The sequence below is a fragment of the Neoarius graeffei genome, chromosome 13 (genome assembly GCF_027579695.1).
Source record: "Neoarius graeffei isolate fNeoGra1 chromosome 13, fNeoGra1.pri, whole genome shotgun sequence".
Taxonomy (NCBI): Eukaryota; Metazoa; Chordata; class Actinopteri; order Siluriformes; family Ariidae; genus Neoarius; species Neoarius graeffei.
Window position 1 is genome coordinate 61,428,873 of NC_083581.1, and position 21,024 is coordinate 61,449,896.

General features: G+C 41.6%; 1 protein-coding gene across 5 annotated transcripts in view; it reads right to left on the reverse strand.

The window, feature by feature from the left end:
* phc2a (polyhomeotic homolog 2a (Drosophila)) overlaps positions 1 to 21,024 on the reverse strand; it is a 110,553-nt gene that overhangs the window by 16,584 nt on the left and 72,945 nt on the right. For 2 of the 5 annotated variants that reach the window (XM_060938265.1, XM_060938264.1), the window contains exons 8-10: positions 15,571 to 15,890; positions 15,305 to 15,476; positions 1,224 to 1,438 (exon numbers count right to left, since the gene is read on the reverse strand). In XM_060938265.1, the coding sequence (XP_060794248.1) occupies positions 1,224 to 1,438; positions 15,305 to 15,476; positions 15,571 to 15,890 (707 nt within the window). Of the gene's footprint in view, positions 1 to 1,223; positions 1,439 to 3,764; positions 4,080 to 15,304; positions 15,477 to 15,570; positions 15,891 to 21,024 lie in introns of those variants that run through there. The other 3 variants (XM_060938269.1, XM_060938267.1, XM_060938268.1) reach the window with 3 other exon arrangements.

Genomic DNA, 21,024 nt, shown 5'->3' on the forward strand with positions numbered 1-21,024 from the left:
ATCCTTCCACTTGCAAGTGGTGAGTGACGCGCATGCCCGATATGCACTGGGATCACACACACAGCGGCTCAGTCCCGAATCACTGCTCGTGCGCTTCACTCGCGCGCTCTGTGAGCTGCGCAGGGCCGGGGAGTGCGCACCCTCCAGAGGGCACTCGCTGTTCAGGGCGGAGTGATTTGGAGTGCAGGATGCCTGCGGAGCCGAGCCGCTGAGGAGAAATTTACACATTACATTTCAACTTACGTGCCGTCTTATTAGTCATGTGATTAGCGTATCCGTGTATTGGCGTTGCTGTGTGCACGCGAATCGTGTATTGGCGTTGCTGTGTGCACACTAATCGTTTTTAAAAACGTTAATCTGATGATCCGCTGATACGGTCTAATGTAAACCCCACCTTAAAATCACTGTAACCTTTCTGTCAGCTCGAACCAGTTCTCCTCTGACACCTCTCATCAACAAGGTGGTTCAGCCTGCAGAATGCTACTCACTGCAGGTTTATCATGTTCTGCACCATTGTGTGTAAACTCTAGGAAATCCCAGCCAAAGTCACAGAGACCACATTCTTCTTCATTCTGATGTTTAACTGAAGTTTATGGTCTTGTACCTACAGGACTTTATGCCCTGCACTGCTGCCTCAATTGGATAAGTGCATAAATGTGCAGGTGGGAATGCTGTACTCTCTGGGAGGGGGGGGGAACAAAAAAACAAAACAGCACATCACAAGTTCCCCTCTTACTCGAAATGTAAGACTTTGGGAGACATTAGTTATTACTAGTTAATATAAACCTAAAGTAAACCAAACACACACCAAACACGTCTTAATCGATCAGTTATGCTTGGATCAATTTCATTCTTAGCTGAGCTATTCCTTTGACTCAGAATGAGCAAGCTAGACTGACCTAGATGTTACCCATATCCATGGTCAGATCAGGAGCTCTAAATCTGAAATCCTGGTTCCTTTTCATTTTTCCTTCTGCCGCTCACTTCAAACTTAGCAGTAAACATTTAATCTGTTTTAAAATGTCCACTAGAGGGAAGCAAGCTTCTACTGATATCAAGCTTTCAGCCAAAAATAGGAATGATGTAGGTGTTGGAATCACTTGACTCGTTATATACTTTTGGGCAAGAAAGACGAGGACTTTGTCATTGGAAATAAAACACTAGACATTTAAACTGGTGTGAATGACTTCATCAGTAGGAAAGACCTAAAGTCAGGCACTCACAGGAAATGGCTCTGCTCCCTCCTGGATAACAAAGCCCTCGATCACATGAGTGAGGATCTGAGGCTTAACGATGGCTTGTGGGGTTTTGCTGTGGACATTATGCGGGGTGCTGCCAGTCACGGTGGGCGCGTTGTTCCCGCTGCCCGAAGTCATGGCTGGGTTACCATTCACACACACCAGTGCAGCCGCAGGAACAGGAACTGCAGTGTCTGGGCCTGCAGGGTGACAGCGTGCATTACTCAATCAAAGTGACCGGAGACTTCCGTAGTAATTGTTCATACAGCAACACTTTGCAAAGCATGAACGAACGCATGAAACTGTACTTGTGGAGTTTTGTTATTTCGTATCCGTTCCAGAAAGGATTGTGGTTTAGATCCAAACCACTGCAATAGGTTAGTGTTCAAACTAGGTCCAAAAATTACACCTCGTTTACTATTTAGTACACTAATTGAACAATTTATTGTTTTATATAGAGTGGGGTCCAAATCTAAATTCTCAGACAACTAGTAAAAATGCTTCTAATTTAATACAGTTTTCATCACAAAGTACTTTAGTGACCGCAACTTGAGTGAACAATAGAATTTCCAAAATATTTCCAAAAGTTTTTTAGTATTTGGCACGTCCTCTTTTTGCTTTAATGACAGTGTGCACTCGAGCTGGAACGGACTTCAAGTTTGTGGAGAGAGAGAGAGAGAGAGAGAGAGAGAGAGAGAGAGACGGAGAGAACAACTTATGACCAAATTTAGATCAAATGCATCAGAGTGTTGTCTGAATACATGATTCAATAGAAGAGATTAGGTATGAGGAAATTCTGACTTTTGGACAAAGCAGTTAACATCACATTTGCTTACGTTTAATAAGGACCTAGAAATCATGCAGAACTGCCTTTTCTCGCTGCTACGTCCGATCATTGCCTTATTTTTGTATTATACTGCCTATTTTGCATTATCTTTATTTTGTACCATATTGGGGTTTTTTTGCACTGTATTGCCTTTACTTTGTATTATTTCTTCCGCCTATTTATTCATTTGTAACTGGCATTCACGGTGGACGACAAACTAAGAATTTCATTGTGCAAGAGGACATGTTCCTTACTGTGCATATGACGACAAACACTTTGAACGCCCAGCTTTTTCTTTAACATTTCATTTTATGCTGGAAAATTAATGTTTGAAAATCTTAAAGGTTTCCGGACTGACTTGATAACGTAGAAGTCATCAAATTAAAAAAAAAAAATCTATAACAAAAAAAGTGAAAAGAATAAAAGGGGGTGCCCAATGCTTCTGCACATGATGATTTCCAACAATAGGACTGGGCGCAAATGCAGTTCCCAAGCAGGTACAGAACAGAATAGCTATAATGGACCAAGTATTTGTAGGGAATACGAGTGAAGCACCATTTCAGAGCTATAATCAAAGGCGTCTGGTAGTTTGGATATATTTACAGGTATTTCTGTAAATATTCCTGATTGCACAGATGCAGGTTGTACAGAATTCCCACAATGCAGGGAATAAGGGAGAAGTTCCGGAGCACCATTTTGGATAGAACCCATGGAGTGTAATCTCAGAAGGCGTCTTAGAGCTGATTAGGATCAAAATGGGTACGTTTTATTTATATACGCTACCGTTCAAAAGTTTGGGGGTCACTTTGAAATGTCCTTATTTTTGAAAGAAAAGCACTGTTCTTTTCAATGAAGGTCACTTTAAACTAATCAGAAATCCACTCTATACATTGCTAATGTGGTAAATGACTATTCTAGCTGCAAATGTCTGGTTTTTGGTGCAATATCTTCATAGGTGTACAGAGGCCCATTTCCAGCAACTCTCACTCCAGTGTTCTAATGGTACAATGTGTTTGCTCATTGCCTCAGAAGGCTAATGGATGATTAGAAAACCCTTGTACAATCATGTTAGCACAGCTGAAAACAGTTGAGCTCTTTAGAGAAGCTATAAAACTGACCTTCCTTTGAGCAGATTGAGTTTCTGGAGCATCACATTTGTGGGGTCGATTAAATGCTCAGAAAAATGTCTTGACTAGATTTTCTATTCATTTTACTACTTATGGTGGTAAATAAAAGTGTGACTTTTCATGGAAAACACAAAATTGTCTGGGTGACCCCAAACTTTTGAACGGTAGTGTGTATATATATTTGTTATTCTACAGGTTGTAGATAATATCCATGATGCAGGAGTTGACTGGGAATGGAGAGGAGAGGAGAACACCAGGAGAACTGCTGGAAAATTATTTTCGCCTGGTTGATTAGAACACCATCCAGTTTTACCACATGCACAGCAGTCGGGTCTGAGGCACTTCACACCCCTTCACTCTGATTACAAAATAAATAAACTAAGGAACCGGAAACAGATGCAGCTGTAAGTTGAGCGCGTGAGGTTTCGGGTGTTTACGCTAAGTGCGCTAGCGCCTCGGCTGTAAACAACACTAAACACATAAACAACAGCTTTTACAAGTCACACATGTAAAAATTCACAACTTCGCCCACTTAGTTCACCACACAAGCCTGTGTTAGAGCCAAACGCTCACATACAGTGCAGCGTCTCCTCACAATAGTGAACAGCGTCCAGGAGCTCCACGCCTTTGTTCCGCTCGGAGACTCCGGGGAACAGCACTCCTCTTCCTCACAGCGGCTCGGGACAACAAGCACAGGGAAGCTGGGAAGCCGAAAACATTCCTAAAACTTCCTAATATATTCCACAGAGGTGCAAACTCCGTCCGTTAAACGCGGTCGGACTCGCGGTGTGATCCGGCTCGAACTTTTTTTTTTTTTTTCCCCAAGCAAACGTCTGAGTGAAGCGACTTGGTGTGTGCGCGAGCGGCGTGCCGCGTGCGCGCTCTAATCCTCTTTGTACATGGGGGAAGTGAAAAGGAAACGCGCGCGGCCGAGAACGGAGTCGCGCACTTGGAATTCCGGCCAATGGGAAAGTGGATTGACAAGCGAGCGCGATTCTGATTGGCTGAAATAATTAAGCGGCTCCGCGAAGAATGCACGAGAGCAGAAATAAACCGGATTAAAAGGCGTGTAGTCAGGTCACGGATTAATCTTGATCTTGGGGGAGTTTTAGCTGTGTCTAGAAAAGGCTCAATTAAGTCCCAAATAACCACTAAACAACGACGTATAGGTCAAAATCAACATTATTTACACTAAATACTGCAATGTCTCATCTCATCTCATTATCTCTAGCCGCTTTATCCTGTTCTACAGGGTCGCAGGCAAGTTGGAGCCTATCCCAGCTGACTATGGGTGAAAGGCGGGGTACACCCTGGACAAGTCGCCTGGTCATCACAGGGCTGACACATAGACACAGACAACCATTCACACTCACATTCACACCTACGGTCAATTTAGAGTCACCAGTTAACCTAACCTGCATGTCTTTGGACTGTGGGGGAAACCGGAGCACCCGGAGGAAACCCACGCAGATACGGGGAGAACATGCAAACTCCGCACAGAAAGGCCCTCGCCGGCCACGGGGCTCGAACCCGGACCTTCTTGCTGTGAGGCGACAGCGCTAACCACTACACCACTGTGCCGCCCCATATATATATATATATATATATATATCTCATCTCATCTCATTATCTCTAGCCGCTTTATCCTGTTCTACAGGGTCGCAGGCAAGCTGGAGTCTATCCCAGCTGACTACGGGCGAAAGGCAGGGTACACCCTGGACAAGTCGCCTGGTCATCACAGGGCTGACACATAGACACAGACAACCATTCACACTCACATTCACACCTACGGTCAATTTAGAGTCACCAGTTAGCCTAACCTCCTAACCTGCATGTCTTTGGACTGTGGGGGAAACCGGAGCACCCAGAGGAAACCCACGCGGATACGGGGAGAACATGCAAACTCCGCACAGAAAGGCCCTCGCCGGCCATGGGGCTCAAACCCGGACCTTCTTGCTGTGAGGCGACAGCGCTAACCACTACACCACTGTGCCGCCCCATATATATCATCTCATCTCATTATCTCTAGCCGCTTTATCCTTCTACAGGGTCGCAGGCAAGCTGGAGCCTATCCCAGCTGACTACGGGTGAAAGGCGGGGTACACCCTGGACAAGTCGCCAGGTCATCACAGGGCTGACACATAGACACAGACAACCATTCACACTCACATTCACACCTACGGTCAATTTAGAGCCACCAGTTAACCTAACCTGCATGTCTTTGGACTGTTGGGGAAACCGGAGCACCCGGAGGAAACCCACGCGGACACGGGGAGAACATGCAAACTCTGCACAGAAAGGCCCTCGCTGGCCACGGGGCTCGAACCCGGACCTTCTTGCTGTGAGGCGACAGCGCTAACCACACCACTGTGCCGCCCCATATATATATATATAAAATCTCATTATCTCTAGCCGCTTTATCCTGTTCTACAGGGTCGCTGGAGCATTCACACCTACAGTCAATTTAGAGTCACCAGTTAACCTAACAGGCGGCACGGTGGTGTAGTGGTTGGCGCTGTCGCCTCACAGCAAGAAGGTTCTGGGTTCGAGCCCCGTGGCCGGCGAGGGCCTTTCTCTGTGGAGTTTGCTTGTTCTCCCCGTGTCCGTGTGGGTTTCCTCTGGGTGCTCCGGTTTCCCCCACAGTCCAAAGACATGCAGGTTAGGTTAACTGTGTCTGTGTGTCAGCCCTGTGATGACCTGGCGACTTGTCCAGGGTGTACCCCGCCTTTTGCCCGTAGTCAGCTGGGATAGGCTCCAGCTTGCCTGCGACCCTGTAGAACAGGATAAAGCGGCTACAGATAATGAGATGAGATGAGTTAACCTAACCTGCATGTCTTTGGACTGTGGGGGAAACCGGAGCACCCGGAGGAAACCCACGCAGACACGGGGAGAACATGCAAACTCCACACAGAAAGGCCCTCGCTGGGCGCTGGGCTCGAAGCCAGGACCTTCTTGCTGTGAGGCAACAGTGCTAACCACACACACACACACACATATATACATATATATAATCAGAGCTAGAAGTGGACAAAGTACCCAACTTCATTACTTAAGTCAAAGTACAGATCCCACTGGTCAAACGTTACTCCGATACAAGTGAAAGTTGTCCAGTCAAATTTTTACTTAAGTTAAAGTACTGAAGTACTTGCTTTTAAAAATACTTAAGTATTAAAAGTACATTTTCTGTCAAAGCATTGTTGTATTATTGCCATAATATATCTGAAGCAACCAACTGGATTTACTGATTAGCTTGTAGAACCTGTAGAGCTGAAGCTCCACCTGACATGCTAGCAAACTCTTTTCAAACTTGAAATCATATTGGGTAGCTAACGTTACAAGAAAAAAAAAAAGATTTCTACATTGTTTATTTGGCAAGATTATGCTAAAGTTAATGTTATTCATGTTAGTGTAACTCCATTTTTACATGCTAACTAACAGCGTCCAAGTTAACTGGCTGTGTGTTAACGTTAGCTGTGGACAAGACGATGGCAACTTGGTGGGTGTATCCACAGAAAGTAATTTGACTAATGAGACTGCAGAGCTATTGCAACGTTATCGCTAGCTCTAAAAGCACAGACAACTTCACTACAAGCTTTCTCTTGGAATAAAACGTTTATATACCTCAATATGCTTCTGCAGGTTGGACGGCGAGTTTTTGTAGGCCTTATGTTATTGGTGACGCATCTTTTATCAGCTGATGTTTCCAGACAGGAAGGCCACGCCTTCGGAAACATCAGCTGATAAAAGATGCGTCACCAATAACATCCGGTGACACTCTGAGGAAGACGACAGTCGTACGTCGAAACATGTCAGGTAAACAAACCTAAAAAATTAGATGTCTGATAAAAAAGAAAAAACTAACAATATCTGATCAGAACTATGGCAATTCCATCCATCCATCCATCCATCCATCCATCCATCCAATCCCTGTCACTTGTGATCACGAGGAACCCTGTCATGACACTAAGGGCTCATTGCAGGTATAGTAAACGTGAGCCGAGGTTGCAAGCCTTTGCTCACATGCAAGCAGGCTGTCCACTTCCGTGCTTGCGTCCTCCATAGGTGTTGTTGCAGAATGGAACTACAAGAGCCGCATATTGGTGCAATGTTCACATGTGAAGCAGTTGATTGTAGAGTCAGCGGGCTGACATCTGACGGCACTGACCCAAGCATACTGGGTCGGCTTGAGATAGCCATTGTATCCCTGCGCCCCTTGAAGGTGGTATGCTCATCACACTTTCCATAGCTGGCCGTTGACTCCAGAGATGGTGGTTTAGTGGCGCACGCTCTTGGAACCTTCCGCCCAGGTGCATATGGTGCCTCCATGCTTTGTCAAGAGTAGGCTGAGGCGTGTATAGTGACGCTGCTTTGGCATGGACCCCTGATGCACTTGACTCCACAGCAGTAATCTGATGGCAGGCCATAGGGCAAGACAATCGGGCCTGTGATGAGCTGCACCACATTCTCATTCCATATGACAATTCCAGTATGTTTTTTTTTCCCCACTATGACACCAGTCAAATGTGATGCTCATTAACAAACAAAACAAAACAGATTAAACAGCTGAGGGCAAAGGTTTGAATATCCTCAGGACAAAATGAAAACATTCATCCATCATCTGTAGCCGCTTATCCTGTTCTACAGGGTCTCAGGCAAGCTGGAGCCTATCCCCGCTGACTATAGGCGAGAGGCGGGGTACACCCTGGACAAGTCACCAGGTTATCACAGGGCTGACACAGAGACAAACAATCATTCACACTCACATTCACACCTACGGTCAATTTAGAGCCACCAATTAACCTAAACTGCATGTCTTTGGACTGTGGGGGAAACCAGAGCACCCGGAGGAAACCCACGCAGACACGGGGAGAACATGCAAACTCCACACAGAAAGGCCCTCACCGGCTGCTGGGCTTGAACCCAGGACCTTCTTGCTGTGAGGCGATAGTGCTAACCACTACACCACCGTGCCGCAAAAAAAAAAAATCTATCTATCTATCTATCTATCTATCTATCTATCTATATACACACACACACAGTGGCGCTTGAAAGTTTGTGAACCCTTTAGAATGTTCTATATTTCTGCATAAATATGACCTAAAACATCATCAGATTTTCACACAAGTCCTAAAATTAGATAAAGAGAACCCAGTCAAACAAATGAGACAAAAATATTATACTTGGTGATTTATTTACTGAGAAAAAGGATCCAATGTTACATACCTGTGAGTGGCAAAAGTATGTGAACCTTTGCTTTCAGTATCTGGTGTGACCCCCTTGTGCAGCAATAACTGCAACTAAATGTTTCTGGTAACTGTTGATCAGTCCTGCCATTTTAGCCCATTCCTCCATACAGAACAGTTTCAACTCTGGGATGTTGGTGCGTTTCCTCACATGAACTGCTCGCTTCAGGTCCTTCCACAACATTTCGATTGGATTAAGGTCAGGACTTTGACTTGGCCATTCCAAAACATTAACTTCATTCTTCTTTAACCATTCTTTGGTAGAATGACTTGTGTGCTTAGGGTCGTTGTCTTGTTGCATGACCCACCTTCTCTTGAGATTCAGTTCATGAACAGATGTCCTGACATTTTCCTTTAGAATTCGCTGGTATAATTCAGAATTCATTGTTCCATCAATGATGGCAAGCCGTCCTGGCCCAGATGCAGCAAAACAGGCCCAAACCATGATACTACCACCACCATGTTTCACAGATGGGACAAGGTTCTTATGCTGGAATGCAGTGTTTTCCTTTCTCCAAACATAACACTTCTCATTTAAACCAAAAAGTTCTATTTTGGTCTCATCTGTCCACAAAACATTTTTCCAATACCCTTCTGGCTTGTCCACGTGATCTTTAGCAAACTGCAGATGAGCAGCAATGTTCTTTTTGGAGAGCAGTGGCTTTCTCCTTGCAACCCTGCCATGCACACCATTGTTGTTCAGTGTTCTCCTGATGGTGGACTCATGAACATTAACATTAGCCAATGTGAGAGAGGCCTTCAGTTGCTTAGAAGTTACCCTGGGGTCCTTTGTGACCTTGCCGACTATTACACGCCTTGCTCTTTGAGTGATCTTTGTTGATCAAGCACTCCTGGGGAGGGTAACAATGGTCCTGAATTTCCTCCATTTGTACACAATCTGTCTGACTGTGGATTGGTGGAGTCCAAACTCTTTAGAGATGGTTTTATAACCTTTTCCAGCCTGATGAACATCAACAACGCTTTTTCTGAGGTCCTCAGAAATCTCCTTTGTTCGTGCCATGATACACTTCCACAAACATGTGTTGTGAAGATCAGACTTTGATAGATCCCTGTTCTTTAAATAAAACAGGGTGCCCACTCACACCTGATTGTCATCCTATTGATTGAAAACACCTGACTCTAATTGCACCTTCAAATGAACTGCTAATCCTAGAGGTTCACATACTTTTGTCACTCACAGATATGTAATATTAGACCATTTTCCTCAATAAATAAATGATCAAGTATAAAATTTTTTTGTCTCATTTGTTTAACTGGGTTCACTTTATCTACTTTTAGGACTTGTGTGAAAATCTGATGATGTTTTAGGTCATATTTATGCGGAAATATAGAAAATTCTAAAGGGTTCACAAACTTTTGCCACTCACAGATATGTAATATTGGATCATTTTCCTCAATAAATAAATGACCAAGTATAATATTTTTGTCTCATTTGTTTAACTGGGTTCTCTTTATCTACTTTTAGGACTTGTGTGAAAATCTGATGATGTTTTAGGTCATATTTATGCGGAAATATAGAAAATTCTAAAGGGTTCACAAACTTTCAAGCACCACTGTATTTATATTTTTTTTAATCAGAACTATGTCAATTCCATAGCTATGACAGCCATATGACAATTCCAGTGTGTTTTTTTCCCCCACTATGACACCAGTCAAATGTGATGCTCATTAACAAATGAAACAAAACAATTTAAACTGGCTCGAACCCAGGACCTTCTTGCTGTGAGGCGACAGTGCTAACCAATACACCACCAAAATGAAAACAATGCAATGCAATTTATACAAAGACATCTAGTATGTTAGGTTTCAGTGATTTGTGTATGTGCAGGGCTCGACATTAACATTTAAACCCACTTGCCCTGGGAGGAAAGTGGGGGTAAATTTCCACTTGTCCCCCAATATTATCACTTGCCCCCTATTTTGCGAGTACTACTGTTTTTTGTTTTTTTGGAAAACCATAGAATAGTTGTGAATTACAACATAAAATGAAGATCACACATTGAGTTGAAGTTTGGTTATTGATTAAGTTTCTTATTAAGTTTGGTTATTGGTTACTTTTTACTTGTAATGGACAATAACAAATTTATCCAAAATAGTTTTTCCTGCCTTAGTCAATTTATTTCCATTTCACATAGATGCAGCTGTTGTAAAGTTCAGTGCGTTTGTGTAGAACTCTCTCAGACTGTAGGTTCATTACTCGATAATGTAGAAATCATAAAAGAGAAATCTATAACAAAGTTTGTATGAAGAAAACAATAGGATGCCGAGACTTTTGAACAGTACTGTGTTTGAGAATATTTATATATCGTTTTTTTTGTTTGTTTTTTTGGTATATCATACACCTCTAGGTTTAAAAAAAAAAAACCTGCGCTGCATCATGACAGACAGGATAATGTTTGAGTCTAAAACTACTGTTTAGTGTGTAGGTTGTGGGTGTTTTATACAGACCTCAAACCTGTAACTGAATCAGTGCAGCTGGTCTGTCGTGATGCAGCGCATTTAAAAAAAAAAAAAAACCTAGAGGTGGATGATATAACAAAAAAAAGATATATATGTTATTTACCAGCTGGGAGGTCTGTATGGTGAAATACCGTGACCGAGGTCTTGAAAGTACTGACCGAGGCCCTCTGGGCCGAGGTCAGTATTCAAGGCTGAGGTCACGGTATTTCACCATACGGACCGACCTTAAGCTGGTAAATAATATATTTATTTTTTTATTTCCCAAATTCTAACAGAAAACGAGAGCGCCCGAAAGGGAAAGCCGAGCCGAGCCGCCATTTTGAATCCTCATTCACGGCTGTAATGGAAATTGCTTCCTCCTCGGTATACTAGTGCACTTCCATGGCAAGAAAAAAAACTACATTTTGCCACATGTAATCCCCTATTTATACAAAATTGATTCATTCAGGATTCAGCCATGTTTTTGGTCGGCGTTAGCAAGTTACAGGTTTTTAGCTTTCTCCTGAAATGTTTTCTTTTATTTCTTCTTCCTCAGGGTAGTAAAACTTGCTTTCGCTGTGAAAATTGTCGTTATCGCTATCCATGCTGTAAAATTAATGCTATTATGCTGAGAAATGCTGGCAAAAATTTATAAGATTTTTGATAAAAATCTTATAAATAAATCTTATAAAAAGAGATAAATGTTGACAAAAATTGCTACTATGTTTGTTGTTATTGTGAACGAGCGAGTCGCCAGAGGTCCGTAACCAGGGTCCGTAACTGGGGTCCATACCATAGGATACGGACCCGCTCGCCAGCCAATCAGAGCGCAGGATTTGATGGAAACCGCATCGTGAAAAAAATAAATATAAATATTTTGCACAGGACTGTGTTCCTCTGATAACAGAAACAAAGCTCCAGCTCTCTCTGCTCTGTTCTGTTCTTTCAGGATTTATTGCGCATGTCGCTCCTTGTTGAGTTTTTTATGCCCGAGTTGTTTGAAACCAATCTGGGTTTTCTGTGTCAAATAAGGAAGCTGCTTTACCTTTAAGAAAATCAAACACTTTCATGAAGGAGCTGACTGGAATGCAAACAGAAAAAATAAAACGAGATTCTTAAGCAAACTCTTCCATCCTCACTTCCGATTTTCTGTTTTTGTAAAATACATTTTAAATACAATCTTGAATTTCTCTGGAGTTTTCAGGCTGAGCTCCTCTCCTCGTATTCTTTAACCACTCATTTCCTCGTTGTTCTTGAAGCATTTGCTTCTATTTGTTAACATTTTTCTTGACAGCGGGGAAACGGTAATGCCTTTTATCTATTTCTCTCTTTGAACAAACAAAAACAGCACAAAAATTAACCATATTGAAGACAGATTAAGCCTTGCTTGCATGAAAGACAGTGTCTGTCTGACCTCAGCTGTAATTATCACGTGATGTGTGACGACATGCACAAGGGGTCTATAAACAGTACGGTGTACCATACTACAACAGCGGGGGTATATAAAATAACTTGCAAAGCAGTAAATGAAACCAAGACTAAGAAAACAGCCAAGACATAATGGTGGATACGTAGTGAGGGACGCTTTTAGGAACTGAAATAAAAAATCAAAAAGCCTAATTTTTGTGGTGTTAGTTCATAATATATACTCATTCCAACTTGCCCGGTCGGGCATGTCGGGGACACATCCCACTTGCCCGAATGCATGTTTCACTTGCCCCGGGCAATCGGGCAGTGCTTAATGTCGAGCTCTGATGTGAACGTATATTACTATCATAACAGTGAACCATCTCTTTATCATGGTCATGGTCTCAGAGCCTATCCCAGGAACACTGGATGGGAGACAGAGACACACCCTGGATGGGACACCAGTCTATTACAGGACACCAAACACATGCATTTACACATGCTTTAGGGGTACAATGGCTTGTCACTGGGGCAGTATCCTCTAAGGTACTTATCTGTACCCTTTAAATGCTGCTGGGGAACATATATACACCTTTTTGGCCCTTCAAAGGTACACATAGTTTCAAATAGCATCCTGGTAAATTGTCATTTTAAAATAGTATTTTGCTTCTGGAAATAGCATCAAACTCCACACTATATGTTTCATAAATACATTCAGTCAGTAAACAGGAAGTCGATGTGTGACAAACCTGAAAACAGTACACATAGTATAGAACCCCAAGCTGAAGCTCAGTACCAAATATCAAGCAGTTGTGATTTGTAGTTGCTGGGAAAAATGTAACAAAAATTTTGTAAAGCCACCCTATATGTTTCATAAATACATTCAGTCGGTAAACAGGAAGTCGATGTGCAACAGACCTGAAAACGGTACACACAGTATAAAACCCCAAGCTGAAGCTCAGTATCAAATATCAAGCAGTTGCGATTTGCAGTTGCTGAGAAAAGTGTTGTGAAAATTTTGTAAATCCACCGTATATGTTTTGTAAATACATTCAGTCGGTAAACAGGAAGTTGATGCACGATAAATCTGAAAACAGTATACATGGTATAGAACCCCAAGCTGAAGTTTGATACCAAGTACCAAGTGGCTATGATTTGTGGTTGCTGAGAAAAAAAGGTGTTTCGGATGGACGGACAGAGGTAAATCAGTTGGAAAATCCTTCGGAGCGGGGGTATAATAATAATGAGCCCGAGGGGGTGCATTAGTGTAGATTGTACCTTGGGGGACAGAAATGAACTCCTACTGTACCCCTATTTCTGACAGTGTAGGGGTAATTTAGTGTAGCCATTTTGCCTACTGGTATGTTTTTGGGAGTTGAGAAGAAACCGAAGAACCCAAGAGAATCCACACAGACATGTGGAGAACATGTGACACTCTACACATACAGTAAACCAACCTCAGGATCAAACCTGGGACCCTTGAAGTGTGAGATGACAACAATACTATCTACTTTATCTGCACTGCCCCAGTCCGACACTTGTCTTCAAATCAGGTCTGGACACTAAGAGGGCCATCTTTATTTCTAATGATTTCTTTCCATCTTTTTTAAGCTTGTTTAATATGTAGTTGCAGGATACACCCACATTCCATTTTTCATGGATACATATATAAATAGTCATATAAAGGTTGTAACATTTTCCTTTTTTCACACAGAAACAATGGGTTATGCAAACTGTTGCACTCAACTGTATCTACACTGCAGCTTTAATTGTACATAGTACGGGCTGCAGAAGGTTATCAGATAGTCTAATCTATTGCCCACTTTAAGTAATAAGAGACCTGAAACAACTGTTTTGATAAGGGGTCTTGGCTTCCACAGTCAATAAGAGAAAGCAATGGTGACACAGTATATGTATGGAAATCCTATCTCCGAGTAGATATGGAAGGCTGTCTAATCCCACAGTCAGCAGGTGGGAGACGAAACAGCACAGTTTGAGTCCTGGGGAGTTAATGTGGTATGTTTGAAATTTTAGTAGGCCTGGATCTTTACACTTGAATTCGTATTTTCTGATTATTGCTTTATTCTTACATCTACAGACAGACGGACAGGCAGACAAACAATGTTTTGTTCTAAAAACCTGTTTTGGTTTAGCTTTTCAGATTAAAGTTTGGTTGCCACAATGCAGCCCTTTTCTGTATGCCTTATCTTCTTTAAACATGAACTTGATCCCCCTGCCCCCAGGCTTAAATCTTTTACACACACAGCTTTGGCTGCATATTTTCAATCTTAATGTGCATCCAGGAAGCTTAACAGTATTCAAATAACAATGATGTGTAATAAAGACATATATCGATCTTTCAAACACAGCCTCCCTGACCCATGCCGGCCAGCTTGACATGATTAATGATATTAATCTTTTAACTGAATGCAGAAAAAAGGCCTTTCCAGACTACGTCCTAAAACAATTAGGGCTCGTTGCTTTCATAAAAGAGCAATTACTCATCATTCATAATTGAATGGCTGAATACACTGGCCTCAGCTACACCTGCCAGAGAGATAAAGTGTGTCCACCTTTATTCCCAGAGCCCATTGGGAATAACAAAGCTGCGCCCCTCACCCTAATTATGGCAAAAGCTGTCACATTCTAGCAAGTGCCTAGACTGGACAATAGACACTGGGGCGTGACAGATCTACTCTTCCACTTGAGAGGAGAGACAGTGCAAGGAGAGCTTTTTTGTTTCACATGGCAAGCCTACAGATGGCAGTGACACAGTAGCCACCGTGCCTCCTGGCCATTTAGACCAAGCTTGGCACTGTCATGATTTTAGTCGAGGTTTTTCTTACCCAGATGAATGTTCTGTATCAGTTGTTTTTGTTTGTGACTTTATGATATGCATCAGGAATTGCCAAAATCCAATTTAATATGTCTGCTCCATCTTCAACTAATCTATTTCAAGCAAAGGTTTCATTTTATTCATAGGAACTGAGAATATGGGACTACCTTCTGCATTCACTGTCAGCTGGCTGTGATCATACAAGTATTGTTCAAGCCTGGATGATTCTTGCGTTGGTTGGGATAGCAGCTGCTGCTCACTTTGGCCAAGGCAGTCATCTCTTACTGTAGGAGGAACAGCGTTGTCCTTATCAGCATTATCATGTGTTGACACTGCAGTCTGGAATTCAGCATCACAGCAGGATGTTCAGAGAGGAACGCTAAATCAATGAGCCATGTAAAAGTAGTCAGAAACACATTTGAACTTGTCTTACTTGAGTTGGCGGAGGCTGGAAATGGAGGTTGACGGCCGTTAGCTGCACCTGTTTAACTTTGCTGGGATTTAACAAGGGAGACTGACCATTGAGCATCCTAGGACTCACAGTCGAATGGAAGATGGCGGCTTGCTGAGCGGGTGGTTTGGGCAGCACAGGGATGGCACACTGTTGGCCTGCTAAAGCAGGTTGGATGGCCACGGTTTGTACGGTTTGGCCTTGGGGCTGGACACTGGGCTGAGACAACTGGGATTGTTGCTGGATCACAAACTGCTGCTTGTGTTGCTGGAGCAGTTGATGGGTCTGAATTTGTGCATATGCTAAAAACATAAAGGAATTCAAAAGTGAGCAGTTAAGTAAGATGGATTTTCATGTCCAAAGCAAGAATTGCAAGAATTAAATTCTACTGGATGGTAATAAATACATAATGAAGCCTTTTCAGATATAATAGAGACTAAACAAATATAGTTAGGATACCAGTGGAAGCTGTAGGATGTTCTGTGACTTGTAAAATGAAAAAGACAAAGAAATTTAATTTATAGCAACAAGACATTTAGTATGTTCATTGTTAAAAGTGGTCAAATAGAATATTAAAAATGAAAAAAAAAAAGATGAAACTGAATGAATAAATGATTTTACCCTTTTGCTTTTGTAACTGCCACCAAATCTGGTCTGGAGACCAAGTAGGTTGTTGTGAAACTGTTTTATATATATATATATATATATATATATATATATATATATATATATATATATATATATGGAAAAATTAACAGATATATATATATATATATATATATATATATATATATATATATATATATATATATATATATATATATATATTCTGTTAATTTTTCCATTTAAAAAAAGGATATACCCGTATTTATGTTTTTTTTTTCATTTTTCTGGAATTCTTTAAGTTAAATTGTAAAACAGAGATTCATTTTCTTTTTTTTTCATTCAAAAAACATAGATGGTGCAAACTGTAGCTCATTAGCTTTTGCAGTGTACCCCATCCTCCATTAGTTAAAGATGTATTTCCCCCTTAGTTTCATAAATAAATCTGATACTGAGGCAACTGACACCCACTTACCTCAAGCCTTCTCTGGGTGTACTAGCTGAAAGCAATGTACACCCTACTGCTTTTTAAAAGAGCTGGTCTCATTAGGATGGTGGTGTTTTAAGATCTTTTCCTGCAGTGCTGAAAACTAGCTAACTAGATACAGCAGTAGAGATTTTAATGGAAGTCCAAAGGGCAAACCTGCGCTATGCTATCAAACATTCTCTGCTTTTCTTGTTGCTGTACATTTAACGTAATCAAATCTCACTTTGAACAAGAAAAAAATATAAAGTCTTTTTGTTTTGTTTTTTATATCTGAGATGCTAGCATTTAACAGGGCGAACGAGAGCACTGAATCAATATGAACAGGGACAGGTTTTTTAAAAAATGAGGCAGAGCACTTAGTGCAGTGTTTTGGATCTGATGCCTGAGGGATCCCCTGAGGTGGTGCTTTCATTGTTCAGCAGTGTTGACTTTAGGTTAATGGGTTCATTTGGCCGAGTTTAGCTCCCTATACTGTCAGCTTTATAAAAAATATCGCATGGTTGTGCTCATCTAAATGTAAAGCACCAGGTGTGTTGATTACGCTACTCAACAAAAGCACATTACCACTTCTGGCCTTCAGTCACACTCCGGTAGTCTTTTCCTGTGGTATGTACATGGAATGTCAGTCACGTTTGAATCACCTTAAGAGATAAATCTCTCATATTCGAAATTATATCTAATTTACCCTTTCATTTAACCAGGAAAAGAAAAACAATCCTTATTTGCAATGGTCCCCTGCTAAGCAGCAAAACACAAAGAGGAAAGCACTTAATGAAAATGAATAAATTATTAAGAATGAACAGATGAGTACTTGCAATAAAAACATCACGCAAGCCGGAGGCTTTAACTTCAGATATGAAGCCCACAGGATGAAGAAAATCCATGCTCATTAACAAACACTGTTCACTCATTCATCCTTAGTAACTGCCTGGTCAGGGTTACAGTAGCTTAAGTCAGGCTTCTAGTTTGTTTATATTTTTTGGAAATAGAAGCATCTAAATTTGTTAGAAAGCATCTCATCTCATCTCATTATCTCTAGCCGCTTTATCCTGTTCTACAGGGTCGCAGGCAAGCTGGAGCCTATCCCAGCTGACTACGGGCGAAAGGCGGGGTACACCCTGGACAAGTCACCAGGTCATCACAGGGCTGACACATAGACAACCATTCACACTCACATTCACACCTACGGTCAATTTAGAGTCACCAGTTAACCTAACCTGCATGTCTTTGGACTGTGGGGGAAATTGGAGTACCTGGAGGAAACCCACACGGACACGGGGAGAACATGCAAACTCCACACAGAAAGGCCCTCGCCGGCCACGGGGCTCGAACCCGGACCTTCTTGCTGTGAGGCAACAGCGCTAACCACTACACCATCGTGCCGCCCCTGTTAGAAAGCATCACGTATTCTAATCTGATGCAGTAGCAGTTAGAAAGAAGTGCTTTCTCTTGATTTGTCAAACAACACCTAGCTTGAGAAGATGGATATACAAGGTTCAATTTATACTCATTTGCAGAGTAAGAAATCCTTCTTAAAATCCTCCACTGAGATGTTGGCTGTGTTTATACATGCCCCATACCTTTGCTACAGGATGTGCATGATGTTCTGGAATGGATGTGATGTATCTTTGGACATGGAAGGCTTAAGTTGCATGCATATTAATACATAATTGCCTCCTGTTCTTTAGGTGCTCAGCCTGGAGCCTTTTAATGAAAAAAGAAAAGTCTGTATTACTTCCTGTCTCTGATGAAAGATGCCAGAGAATAGCAATTATGTTCGTTGCATGTGTTATGTTTCAACGGAGATAGGAAAAGCAGCAGGACAAAAAATGTCTACTCATAGTCTACCCTTGGGGTTGCAATGAAGGGTCACTCCAGATTTCTTTACCAGTAATGCAACTAAAGATTAACATTGCTATTCACTGAGTGCACAGATTTTAAGGGTAAAAAAAATATTGTTTAGATATAGACTTGACTGGGGCTCCTGAAAGTTTTATATATACAGTGCTCAGCGTAAATGAGTACACCCCCTTTGAAAAGTAAAATTTTAAAGAATATTTCAATGAACACAAACAATTTCCAAAATGTTGACAAGAGAAAGTTTAATATAATATCTGTTTAACTTCTAACGTGAAAGTAAGGTTAGTAATATAACTTAGATTACACATTTTTTCAGTTTTACTCAAATTAGGGTGGTGCAAAAATGAGTACACCCCACAACAAAAACTACTACACCTAGTACTTTGTATGGCCTCCATGATTTTTCATGACAGCACCAAGTCTTCTAGGCATGGAATGAACAAGTTGGCGACATTTTGCAACATCAATCTTTTTCCATTCTTCAACAATGACCTCTTTTAGTGACTGGATGCTGGATGGAGAGTGATGCTCAACTTGTCTCTTCAGAATTCCCCAAAGAAAATAATTTCTTTACACCACAAAGGTGAAGGCTACAAGAAGAGCAGCAAAGCTTTACTTATCAGTCAGAATACTGTAGCAAAAGTGGTACAAAAATTTAAGAAAGATGGAACTGCAACCATCTCACAGAGACGTCCAGGTCATCCATGGAAGTTAACACCTTGACAGGAGCGTCTTCTGATGAGAAGGGTTGAAGAAAATCGGCATGCAAGTTCACTGCAGTTATCTAAAGAAATAGAAAGCCAAACTGGGGTGACTATTTCCCATGACACAATACAGCGTACACTGCAGAGGAATGGCATGCATGGATGCCGTCCACGAAAGAAGCCTCTCCTAAAGCCCAGGCACAAAAAAGCCCACCTAGAGTTTGCCAGGGCCCATGCTGACAAAGATGAAGACTACTGGGACTCTATACTCTGGAGTGATGAGACCAAGATAAATGTTTTTGGAACTGATGGCTTCAAAACTGTATGGCGTCGGAAAGGTAAGGAATACAAAGAAAAATGCATGGTGCCTACAGTGAAACATGGTGGTGGCAGTGTCCTTATGTGGGGCTGCATGAGTGCTGCTGGTGTCGGGGAGCTGCATTTCATTGATGGCATCATGAATTCACAGATGTATTACTCTATACTGAAAGAGAAGATGCTACCATCACTCTGTGCCCTTGGTCGTCGTGCACTTTTCCAACATGACTAAACACACATCTAAGGCCACTGAAGAAGAACAGGATGAAAGTGATTCAGTGGCCAAGTATGTCTCCTGATCTGAACCCAATCGAACACCTATGGGGAATTCTGAAGAGACAAGTCGAGCATCACTCTCCATCCAGCATCCAGTCACTAAAAAGGTCATTGTTGAAGAATGGAAAAAGATTGATGTTGCAAAATGTCGCCAACTTGTTCATTCCATGCCTAGAAGATTTGGTGCTGTCATTAAAAATCATGGAGGCCATACAAAGTACTAGATGTAGTAGTTTTTGTTGTGGGGTGTACTCATTTTTGCACCACCCTAATTTGAGTAAAACTGAAAAAATGTGTAATCTAAGTTATATTATTAACCTTACTTTTTCCCGTTATACAACCCCGATTCCAAAAAAGTTGGGACAAAGTACAAATTGTAAATAAAAACGGAATGCAATAATTTACAAATCTCAAAAACTGATATTGTATTCACAATAGAACATAGACAACATATCAAATGTCGAAAATGAGACATTTTGAAATTTCATGCCAAATATTGGTTCATTTGAAATTTCATGACAGCAACACATCTCAAAAAAGTTGGGACGGGGCAATAAGAGGCTGGAAAAGTTAAAGGTACAAAAAAGGAACAGCTGGAGGACCAAATTGCAACTCATTAGGTCAATTGGCAATAGGTCATTAACATGACTAGGTAGAAAAATAGCATCTTGGAGTGGCAGCGGCTCTCAGAAGTAAAGATGGGAAGAGGATCACCAATCCCCCTAATTCTGCGCCGACAAATAATGGAGCAATATCAGAAAAGAGTTCAACAGTGTAAAATTGCAAAGAGTTTGAACATATCATCATCTACAGTTCATAATATCATCAAAAGATTCAGAGAATCTGGAAGAATCTCTGTACGTAAGGGTCAAGGCCGGAAAACCATACTGGGTGCCCGTGATCTTCGGGTCCTTAGACGGCAATGCATCACATACAGGCATGCTTCTGTATTGGAAATCACAAAATGGGCTCAGGAATATTTCCAGAGAACATTATCTGTGAACACAATTCACCGTGCCATCCGCTGTTGCCAGCTAAAACTCTGTAGTTCAAAGAAGAAGCCGTATCTAAACATGATCCAGAAGCGCAGACGTCTTCTCTGGGCCAAGACTCATTTAAAATGGACTGTGGCAAAGTGGAAAACTGTTCTGTGGTCAGACAAATCAAAATTTGAAGTTCTTTATGGAA